Below are 12,466 nucleotides of genomic sequence, written 5' to 3' on the forward strand. Positions count from 1 at the left end.
CCCAGCAGAGGAGGGAGGCAGAGGTAGGAGGATTGCTTTGAGTTCAAGGCTACCCTGAGACTTCATAGTGAATTCCAGGTCAGCCTGGGCTAGAGCAAGACCCTACCTTGATTTAAAAAAAAAAAAAAAAGAAAAGAAAAGAAAAGAAAAGGAAAAGAAATATGTTATTTTTACTTAGAGAGAGAGAGAGTGAGCAAGCATGGGCACACCAGGGCCTGTAGCCCTGCAAATGAACTCCAGATATATATTTCACCTTGTGCATCTGGCTTATGTGGATCCAGGGGAATTGGACCTGGGTCCTTTGGCTTTGCAGGCAAGAGCCTTAACCAAGAGCCTTAACTAAGCAATCTCTCCAGATCAAGATCTGCTTTAATTATGCCTTCTTATAACAGTAAAATAACAATTTACATCATTACAACTTTATGTTATTTTAATATAGTGTACAAATATAACAGTCAATAAATACCTGTAATCAAAAAGGATTACTTAACATTACTAGGGCAACTCATTGCCTAAAATGTCTGTCTAGTCAAAAGAAAATTGGCAGCAGCAGCAATGATCCAAAGGGTATCAGGAACAGCAATAGTATGCCAAACACACAGTGAAGACTGATGCATCCAAGTTCCACTGTGTCCATTAAATATACATTGAACATCCCAATGAGCAGAGAGGCAGAGCATAAACTACATCTGAGACATGGAACTAAGTATAGAGGAAACTGGTTCTTGTAACATATTCGTATAGATCATCAAACCTAACTATATAAAATATAAAATTCTAAATAGCGTATCCATAAAAATATAATAAGTCTGCCTATCTACCAAAAATATCCTATAAATACATATCATGAATAAAACTACAATTTCTCTTTTACTTACTACCACTTTTAATCAAAAGCTATATTAAGTGCTTCTTCCACTTTGCAAAACAAAGTTGTTTCTCTGATTAAACATTTTTCAAATACAATAAAATTATTATAATTCCATGTGACAGTCTTGTTAATCTAATTTTGTGTTAATATTATTTTGTAATACACAAAGGTCCTTCATAAATATGTTTAAATAAATATGTTTAATAAAACTGGATAACTAAGGTTTGAATTCCTCTCTATATTTACCAATTTTCCCATACATTGTTTCACATGAGTAGATTCTCTTGCAGCTGACAGTCATACATTTCTTTGTCAGAAAAATAGTAGCTACTTATCCAAATTTGTTTACCAAAAATCATATATCTTCCATCAATTTTAGAGATAAAATTATTGTAAGTGTTGTGATTTGAATGTGAAATTCCCCCCATAGCTTCATGTGAGCACTATGTGAGAGCACCTTTAGAAAGCAGAGCCTTGCTAAAGGAAGCAGATGGGCAGCAGGGGTTGTAGTTTTATAGTCCAGCCCACTCCTTCCTTCTCTCTACTTCCTGACTGAATGTAGTGTGATCAAGCTCTACCCACCCCCACCACCATGCCTTCTCTGCCTCGATGGACTGCATTGCTTTGAACTAAAAACCATAACAAACTCTTGCTCCCTTTAGCTATTCTTTGTCAGGTATTTGACCACAGCACTAAGAAAAATAAAAGAAAACAGGAATACAAAAATATCTGGCTTTTATCTGTTAAGTTTCTCCTGTGTGCATATGCTCAAGTCAGGACAATAGAAAACAATTATTTCCTTTCAGGATTTTTTAGAAAGTTTTGCAAATAAAATTTGTGTTAATAAAAATGTATTATATACTTTGGTTGAAAAGTGAGTTACAAAATATGACATAAGGCATAGTTTTTAGGTTATACTGTGTGTATGTATATATGCACACACATAAGTACAATATAAAAAAATCCAAAAAGATATTCACCAACATTTTAACAATAATTGGCTCTAGGTAGTAAGGCTAGGAACACTTTATAATTATTTCTTTTTCAAATATGCTATTTTTTAGGGAAGCATTAGGTTTACAGAAAAAGTATGGGATGATGCTGAGATGCCCATTTGCCTCATTACCATAGTCATTATCCACTGCCCCCACAGCAGTGTTGCACTGGTCACAACTGATGAACCTGAATATCGTTACCACCCAAAGTTCACAAAGTAAGCTTCATTCTTTTTGAAGAATTTTCAAGTACTGAAATTCAACTACTGAGAATAGGTTAGCTCCTTTCTTGTACTCTTTTTACTGATTTCATTATTCTAGAAATTAACATATCTTCATAGGAGAAAATGTCATAACCCATGAAAGATTATCAAATATAAGAAAGTGACTGTTGTACTACTGTATAACAAATTTACCATTTCCTATACCATTTCCCTGTATTCTACCCACTCTTCCCAGGCCCAGGGAGCTGTAGTTGTTGTGAGAGTTCTGGTTATCCAGCCAATTTTTTTCTAGTAAATCTTTCATATTTTTTATGACTAGAATTTAAATTTAATTCCATTCTCCAACATTAAGTTTCTCAAACATTACACATATAAGCTTCATTCAACTCTATTTTTACTTAGACTAAACTGAAAATGAAAAAGTCATGTAAAAATAACATACTCAGCTGCTTGTTTGAAGCGCTTCAATTCTTTCTTCAAATTTCTGTTCTCACTCTCCAAAAGCATAACTTGGGTATAGACATCTGGAACATTTCCAAAAGTTCTAAGTTCTGTTACTCCCTTTTGTATCAGTTCATACCTAAGACAAAATAAAAGCAAAGGTTTGCAACTTCTCTTTAAAAAAATGCCTTACTGGGCTGGAGAGGTGACTTAGCAGTTAAGACCCTTGCCTGCAAAGCATAAGGACCTCAGTTCGATTCCCCAGTTCCCACTTAAGCCAGATGCACAACATAAGGCATCTGGAGTTCGTTTGCAGTGGCTGGAAGACTTGGCATGCCCATTCTCTCTCTCTCTCTCTCGCCCATTCTCTCTCTCTCTCTCTCTCATAAATAGATAAATAAATAAATAAAAATAAAATATTAAAAAAATAAATCCCTAGTACTGGCCCATAAAAAAAATTAGATACTTCAGGAAGAGTGGAAAGTAGGTCAAGCATGGCCCCACATGCCTATAACCTACCACTGGGGTACAGAGTGGGGATCAGAGACAGGAAGACTGCTATGCCTCCCTGGTCAGCAAGTTTTAACTGAAAAATAGTGAGAGCCCCTGGTTCAGAGAGAGACCCTGGCTCATGGAAATAAAGTAAAAGAGCAATTCAAGATATCCAATGTCTTCCACTGGCCTTTGTGCATAGGTGCACAGAGTGAGGGCAACTACATACACACGCACACACACACACACACACGGCCATACACACAAATGAATGGTAAAAGTAAACTACAAAAGAGAAAACTAAGGCCATGGAAGAGTGAGACATCAAGCAATGAAAATGTTCCAAGAAGGAAGAAATGATTGACTGACAATTCTGACAGCAGGTTGAAAGACTAGGAAGCACTTATTGAACTGACAGTGTGAATTTCTCTGCAGTTTCAGTAGTACAATAGGCACGAAAGCCAAACCAGAGCAAGTGTGGGTAGGATCAAAGAATGTGGAAACTTTTTTCAAATAAATGTGCAAATAAGTCAGAGACTACAAAATCAAGACAAACTTCAAATAGCAAATGGAGTCTCTGAGCTTTATCCTCCCCTTGTTTTGATATGTGAGTTACTGTTGCACATCTGTATGCTTACAGGAATGATCTTTCAGATAGGGAAAATGTTGATAAGCAAGAAAAAGAGAGGGGGGAGAGGGAGGGAGAGAGGGAAGGAGGGAAGGAGGGAGAGAGGGAAGGAGGGAAGGAAGGAAGGAAGGAAGGAAGGAAGGAAGGAAGGAAGGAAGGAAGGAAGGAAGGAAGGAAGGGAGGAAGGAAAGAAGGAAAGAAGGAAAGACAGAAAGACGGAAAGAAGGAAGGAAGGGGCCCTTGCATAGGAAGAGAAGCTGGGATCTAGAGGACAAGGGGAGGGTTGGCCATAGAGGACTACCTGTGTGGCTCAGCATAAAAGAAGAATGCTTTCAGACAGAACCAACAGGCTGATAAAGAGGGAAGTGGGAGGTATGAAACTTCTGTTTTCTCAGTAAATTTTAAAACCAGAGAATCATAAGTAGATTACAGATATTTGTAATTTTAATCATTGTATGCTACAGTGCATAAAACTAAATAAAAATTATAATGTGATTATAGATAAACATTTTATGCTACAACATTATTAACAAAACAGTCTCTACAAAGCTTGTATAGGGATGCTAAATATCAGAGTTGAGATTTTATAAAGCATCAGAAATTTCATATTACAAACCACAACTGTATACATTTTTCTGTTGTTCACTTTATCTGATATAGAAAACAGTAAGAGAATTTCTATAGAATATCATAAAAAAACTAAACCAATATGTTACACCACTTGATATAACTTATAAAACAGCAAACGCTGAACCATGAATTCATATTTGGCATGTGATTTGTACTTATCTCAGATGAGATGTAAGGACTGAGTGGAATATTAGAGGATAATTTTTTAAAGCTATATAACTGGTTTAAATAATTTGCCTTAACTTAATACAGAAATTAAGATTCACTAAAACTTTCATATGAGAACAAAGCATAACTTAATAGCTTTTCTTCAAATTTGACATTATATAGATAAAATAAAATGTAAAAGAAGTACAAATAAAAACCCAATATATATATTAAAAACCAATATATGGGAAATCAACAATCATTTATCATGTAAAACTTTTGCCAACCACAAAAATTTGAAAGATGATTTTAAAAACACAGTAATTGGGACTCTTAGTCTATAAACACCAAAAACGCATAAAAGTCTTCAGTCTTCTCTTATAAAATACTTCAGTTTGTTTCAGCATTATATTGTTACGTTAAGAAATACTCGGTCCTCTTTGTTTCATCCTTCTTATGCCTTCATTCTTAAAATAAGACTGAAAGTGTTCATATGAGAAAAAATATTCTCACAGTGTCAGTTTTAATGTAATGTCCTCATAGACTCATTGTTTGAAATCTTTTTTTTAACATAATACTTCTTTTTTTAATTTTTTTTTTAAATTATTTATTTATTTATTTATTTGAGAGCAACAGACACAAAGACAGATAGAGGGAGAGAGAGAGAATGGGCACGCCAGGGCTTCCAGCCTCTGCAAATGAACTCCAGACGCATGCGCCCCCTTGTGCATCTGGCTAACGTGGGACCTGGGGAACCGAGCCTCGAACCGGAGTCCTTAGGCTTCACAGGCAAGCGCTTAACCGCTAAGCCATCTCTCCAGCCCTAAATTATTTATTTATTTATTTGAGAACGACAGACAGAGAGAGAAAGACAGATAGAAGGAGAGAGAGAGAATGGGCGCGCCAAGGCTTCCAGCCTCTACAAACGAACTCCAGACGCGTGCGCCCCCTTGTGCATCTGGCTAACGTGGGACCTGGGGAACTGAGCCTCGAACCAGAGTCCTTAGGCTTCACAGGCAAGCACTTAACCGCTAAGCCATCTCTCCAGCCCTGAAATCTTTTTTAAAAATATTTTATTAATTTATTTATTTGAGAGTGAGAGAGAAAAAGGTAGAGACCGAGAGAATGCAAACACCAGGGCCTCTAGCCACAGAAAACAAACTCCAGACATGAGACAACTTATGCATCTGGCTTTTCATGGGTACTGGGGAATCAAACTCAGTACCATAGGTTTTGTAGACAAGCACCTTAACTACTGAACCATCTCTCTAGCCTTCATTCCATAAAATCTTAATCCACCAGTTAGTAGTGCTGATTGGGAAGGTTATGAGATGTTTAGGAGATGGAGCCTTGCTAGAGGAAGTGTGTCAAGGGTGTGGGTGGACCTCGAAGTGTTACAGCCCAGCCCTGCTTGCTCTGCTTCTTCCCTGCAGATGTGACAACGTGACACCAGCTTTCTGCTCCTCCATGCTTTCTCCTCCAAGATAGTTTCCCCTAGAAACTATAAGATGAAATAAATCCTTTCCTTGTACAACTTTGCATTGAGTTGGATATTTGTCCTAGCAGTAAGAAGGTAAGTGATTATTACCATTAGCCAAAAAAAAAAAAAAAAATTGTTTTCAAACTGAATTCTCAACAAACAACTGCAGGTTGGAGAAATGGTTTAGTGGCAAACACATTTGCCTGTGAAACCTAAGGACCCATGTTCGACTCTCCAGATCCCACATAAGCCAGATGCACAAGTGATGCAAGTATACATGCACACAAGGTGACACTTGCATCTGGAGTTCGACCACAGTGGCTGGAGGCCCCAGTGCAGCAATTTTCTCTCTCTCTCTCCCTCCGTCATATAAAAAAACCTAAAAACTGCTAGTAATATTACATTAAGTCTCTTAATACCATAATGTCTATAAACTATTTAGAATTACATATAGATGGAGAATTCAGTTGCATTTCCATGAAGGAAGTATATGGAGTTTGCATAAAATTTTCTATATACCAAATGAGTTTATGCCTTAATACCACCACAAATGCACAAATGTCCAATATGATTAAATACCAGCAAAGATCTAATGGGTGTTAGAAAGAGTGAGAACTGTTTTTACCATTATAACAGCCAGCACATAGGTTGCAGGATACAAGACTGGAAAAGTTCTTTTGAATAATAACAAGCATGAGGTAAGTATTCTTCCTCCATGTTCTCAGATAATTAAAAAAATATATATTTTTTAAAAAGACAAAATTCTGTTGACCCCTAAAACTTAGAATACTGGAACCCTCAAGACCATCATGACTTATCATGGGAGGAAAAAATGTGATTGAAAGTTTAGTGTTTGCCTTGTGATTGCTCAAGCCAAGATGGAAAACAGGAAGAAAATTCTGACCTCTAAATGAAGATATGAGTTAAGGTCTTCAGTCTCCGGCCTGGAACTGCAGTTAGGAGACTGTCTGGCCTGGCTGAATTTGCCACTTAAGGCTGGGACTTGCTGACATTTACTGAAACACATTTCCAAACCTCTCTAATCCTGTTTCTTCATCCATGAAATGAAGATATGCTAGTGGCTACTGGATGCATACAGTTGTTGGGAGGGGTAAGGCAAATGCTGTACGAGGACATACAGTGCTATAAAATGAGAGTTCTTGATTGCTAAGCCTAAGAGTTCATCATTTAAAATAATTCATGTGTTTTCCATTTAAGTATTATATTATTTTGCTTAAAATTTTATTTCAAATATTCACCTATAAGGTTGCCTACTGGATTCCACAGTACATAAATTTATTCAGATATATTTAAGTACTTAAATTCAGCACATAGCCATACTATTAGAGCATGATAGAAGAGTTATAGCATTCCTATGTTTTAGTTCATACTGATTTAGGATAAATAATCATTACATGACAAATAAACAGATGCCAATTCATTGAGTGAAGAAGCAGAAATAGGTTTAAATGGTAAGAAACAACTAATTGTATAGTATTCATTGAGAGATGATAAAGTATACACAATGTCATTTCCTTTACACACATGAGTCAACAGACGGTATGTCTGATCTGATTTTAGTGGTCAAAAACACAATATTTATCTTTATTCACAAATTAAAGGACTATACTAACATGATCTCTTCAATAATTAGGAACAAATTAAATTAGTAAATAAATGTTAGAAATAATTGCCTTTCATATTACCTTTGATAGAATTTTCAAAATAACCCTACCTTTAATGAAAAATTAGGAACAGAAACCAAATTTAAAGGATAGAAAAGGAAGTAACTTTTTTTAAAAAAGCAAATGAACTGTTATTTCTCATGAATCATTTGAGAAAGGATCTACTTATATATCTTTATTATAACTGAAATATTGTCAAATATATATGAGTTTCAAAAAGTTTAAATATATGCAATAACAAATCTCTTCAGATAGTAATATTTTGTAACTTAAAGTCAAAATTATGATCATTATTTTACCTTAAGATATCAGAACATTGTAATAAATGTTCCCAACTTGTAAAGTAACCTAAAAGTACATTTATGAATAAATTCCAGTGATTAAAAGGAAACAGTAGCTGGACAGGGGAGTGATTGAACAATGCTAATAAAACACAGAGGCAAAGGTTATGGGGTGAGTTCATTGTAAGTGAATATGAAACATGACAGCAGCCAGAACAGTCCAATACAAGGATAGAGATGGTGATGTCCATTCAGGTTAGGGTACTTAAGATTACCCTACTATATTTTTTATACTTTAATCTCTTTAATGTTGTGTCCTTCAGCCATTGTGATAGTTAAGGTGTTGTCAACTTGATCTGTTTAGTAATCCACAGGCTGCTTCTAGGAAGGATCAACTAAAGGAGGAGGTCTTTCTCCCAGGGTGAGCACTTCCCCCAGAGTGGGCGGCCCCACTCAGAGAGGGACTTGATATAAGGAAGCTCTGGGTAGAAGAGTCCCCTTTTTCCTTCCTTCCTTCCACTTGGCTGCCGGAGCTGCTCCCTACCTTCTAGCGTGGATTGAAGACCAGTGCAGACTAAAGACCAACATCAACTGAAGACCCACATGAATCGAAACCCAGTGGCTCCTTGGGAAGCCTCCAGGCTTTCCGGCACCATCTGCAGTGCCGGGTCAGGACTGCTGAGGCATCTGGCCACGTGGACTGAGCAGCTACCAGGTTCGGTGATTCTCGGGCCTGTAACTGCTATTGGACTACTGTAAGATAATCCAATAAATTCCCTTTATAAAATAATTCATTCTAGTAATTCTGTTCCTCTAGAGAACCCTGACAAATACAGATTTTGGTACCGAGGAGTGGGATTGCTGCTAGACACCTGACTGTGTGGCTTCGGCCTTTTGGAGCTGATTTTCAAGAGGAATGTGGGAGGATTTGAAACCTTGGCCTAAGAGATGCTTTGCAGTGCTGTAAGTACAGCCTGATGGACTATTCTGGTCTGAGCTGAAAGGCCTGAAGGCAGTAAGAACTATGGACTGTGAGGTTTGGCTTATGAGGGACTGGGCTAGCAGTTTGTGTGAGAAGCTTGCTCTTATGCCCATGTCCTGAGAAGTTGTGCAGGGTTGCTTTGCGTAGAAATGAACTGATGTGTGCAGAGGGATATGGCACAGAAAGAAAAATCTTTGGGCGAACTGTTGCCGATTCAGCTGCAACTGAGAGATTACAACCTTTGAGACTGGGCTAGCTGACCTGTGCTGGGGCAACAGAAAGAATGTCGACTCTTTTAAAGGGGCCTCTGTGCTCAAGGAGTATCCTGTTCTTCAAAGTCTGCTTTATTCCCCCCTGGATTAAGAAATTGGCACCCTACCTGGTAGCGTGGAGTATAAGAAATGCTGGAAAGAGGGTCATTGAGTTTGCAACACGGTCCTGTGTTTTGGAAATGGCCATGGGCATTGTGAAGCAGGTTTGCTGGTTACCTGCATAGAGACCCCATGGGGCCATGATGATGAACCCTGGCTTGCAGTGGAGACCCAGTGGAGATGCCGGGACCATGAGATGGCTGCCAAGGAGCTGCGGGCCCCAATGAAGTTTTCCAGGACTGTGAGTAGCCTAGCTGGAGGGGCGGAATTGGAATGCCAGAGACTTGTTGCTAGTTAGAATTATCAGACTTGAAGATTTGTCACTGGCTAGAGTTGCTGTACTTGAAGCTACAGAGTTTGATATTTGCCCTGGTTGTTTTAGATCTTGTATTGGTTGAATGTTTCTTTGCTATGTCCAATGCCATCTTTTGCAGTGTGAATACTTATTCTGTGCCATTATGGGTTTTTTGAGGTTATTTTTTGGTATTATGGCTCCGTTAAAAGATCTTGGACTATGGGGATGTTTGAACATCATTGGGATTGATAAAAACTATGGGGACTTTTAAAGTCAGATTGAATGCATTGCATTTTACATCATGTATGGATATCAGTTTATGGGGGCCAGGGGCGGAATGTGGTGGTTTGATTCAGGTGTCCCCCATAAACTTAGGTGTTGTGAATGCTAGGTTCCCAGCTGATGGATATTTGGGAATTAATGCCTCCTGGAGGGAGTGTATTGTTGGGGGCAGGCTTAAAGGCTTTATAGCCAGGTTCCCCATGCCAGTGTTTGGCACACCCTTCTGTTGCTGTGGTCCATCTTATGTTGGCCAGGGGGTGATGTCCACCCTCTGCTTATGCCATCGTTTTCCCCTGCCATCGTGAAGCTTCCCCTCGAGCCTGTAAGCCAAAATAAATCTCTTTTTCCCAGAAGCTACTCTTGGTTGGGTGATTGCTACCAGCAATGCGAACCTGACTGCAACAGCCATAAATTACTATTATCCATGAGTACTTTTAAAATAGACATAAAAATTTACTGAGAAAACCTATAATGTAAACATTATAATGGTTCATGAAATAAATTATTATTATATACACACAATATGACAATATGACAAACAATATGACAAGTTTTCTGAAAAAGCAAGAAAATATTTTAGAACTTACAGAAAATGCTTTTCAGTTCATTGATTCTTGGTTGTTACTAATTATTTTATAGAGTGAAAACAGGCACCATTAATACCTAATAGAAAGATTATGGCTATATCAAAATAAAATTTTATTTACACAAACAGGAGGCAGGCCAGATTTGGCCCAAGGATGATACTCTTCTGATATAGTATTTAGAAGGATTTATTGCAATTATTGTTTGAGTACAGAGAGAACTGGAGATATTCCTCAGTTTCTAATGGCACTTCCTTGCAAAGCCTGAGAACCCAGGTTTAATTTCCCAATACACACATAAAACCAATGCACAAACTTGTGCATATACCTGGAATATATTTGCAAGGTCAAGAGGCCTTGATGGACTCACTAATATTCATTCTTAATCTTTCTCTCATTCTCTCTCTCTCTCCCCTAACACAGACACACACACACACACACACACACACACATATATATCCTTGCAAATAAATAAACTATCTTTTAAAAGAATAATATAACAATTATCTAATTAAGAAAAAAGTTGCATATGGATTCTCCGAAAGGAATCATCTCACATTGTGAACTAGTCTATCAAGAAAGTGCCACATATAATAATATGTACGTGAAAGACAAAAAGCTAATCAAATCATTACAATTTCACATTTCATTAACTATTTACAAATCACTTATCTACCTACTTGTAGATAAATGTATTTTCAACGTGCTTACAATTGTTTCTTTAGGACATCTTTAAAAAATCATTTTTAATTATGCACACAATTTTCAGCAGCATTATTATTTTTCTATTGCCAAAAGCTTCTTTTCTTGACCTTATTAATGAAAATCAGTTTCCCTCATTAAATTTATTGACTCTGGGCTGGAGAGATGGCTTAGCGGTTAAGCGCTTGCCTGTGAAGCCTAAGGACCCCGGTTCAAGGTCCCACGTTAGCCAGATGCACAAGGGGGCGCACGTGCCTGGAGTTCGTTTGCAGTGGTTGGAAGCCCTGGCGCACCCATTCTCTCCCTCTCCCCTCTCCCTCTATCTGTCTTTCTCTCTGTGTCTGTCGCTCTCAAATAAATAAATAAATAATGAACACATTTATTGACTCTGATATGCAATTAAAATTATGAAGCTGGGCTGGAGAGATGGCTTAGTGGTTAAGCGCTTGCCTGTGAAGCCTAAGGACCCTGGTTCAAGGCTCGGTTCCCCAGGACCCACGTTAGCCAGATGCACAAGGGGGCACACATGTCTGGAGTTCTTTGCAGTGGCTAGAAGCCCTGGCATGCCCATTCTCTCTCTCTCTCTCTGCCTCTTTCTCTCTCTGTTTGTCTCTCTAAAAATAAATAAATGAATAATAACGAAGCTGGAGCTGGAGAGATGGCTTAGTGTTTAAGGTGCTTGCCTGAAAGGCCAAAGGATCCTGGTTCAATTCTCCAGGACCCACGTAAGCCAGGTGCACAAGAGGGAACATGCATCTGGAGTTTGTTTGGCATGCCTGTTCGCTCTCTCTCTCTCTCTCTCTCTCTCTCTGCCTCTTTCTCTCTCTCAAATCAAAAAACAAAATATATTTAAAAAATCATGAAGCTGATTATTATTATGTACTTTTTCTCAATGGATAACAATCAATAAAAGCAAAAATTAAAGCTTATATATGGACATAAATTAGTAAAAAGTTAGAACTCAAACTAAAAACACTATAAACATTTTATATAGCATATTAACCCCTCTTTCAATAAGATTCAATGACTACTAAAAATGAAACTTGGGGCTGGAGAGATGGCTTAGCAGTTAAGCGCTTGCCTGTGAAGCCTAAGGATACCAGTTTGAGGCTCAGTTCCCCAGGACCCATGTTAGCCAAATGCACAAGGGGGTGCACGCATCTGGAGTTCGGTGCAGTGGCTGGAAGCCCTGGCACATCCATTCTCCCTCTCTCTCTCTCTCTCTCTCTCTCTCTCTCTCTCTCTCTCTGCCTCTTTCTCTCTCTCTGTCACTCTCAAATAAATAAATAAGAATGAAAAAAAAATTTAAAAATGGAACTTGTTTCATCTCTTTCATTTAATAATATTTAGTTAAAAATGCTAGAAATTCAAAAACT

The 12,466-nt window shown here is 37.9% G+C and overlaps 1 protein-coding gene across 8 annotated transcripts in view; it reads right to left on the minus strand.

The window, feature by feature from the left end:
* Positions 1-12,466, minus strand: part of Spag16 (sperm associated antigen 16) — a 901,897-nt gene that overhangs the window by 858,446 nt on the left and 30,985 nt on the right. For all 8 annotated transcript variants that reach the window (XM_045148110.1, XM_004653697.2, XM_045148111.1 and 5 more), the window contains exon 5: positions 2,533-2,670. In XM_045148110.1, coding sequence (XP_045004045.1) covers positions 2,533-2,670 — 138 coding nt within the window. The remainder of the gene's footprint in view (positions 1-2,532; positions 2,671-12,466) is intronic.

This window comes from Jaculus jaculus, chromosome 4 (genome assembly GCF_020740685.1).
Source record: "Jaculus jaculus isolate mJacJac1 chromosome 4, mJacJac1.mat.Y.cur, whole genome shotgun sequence".
Classification (NCBI taxonomy): Eukaryota; Metazoa; Chordata; class Mammalia; order Rodentia; family Dipodidae; genus Jaculus; species Jaculus jaculus.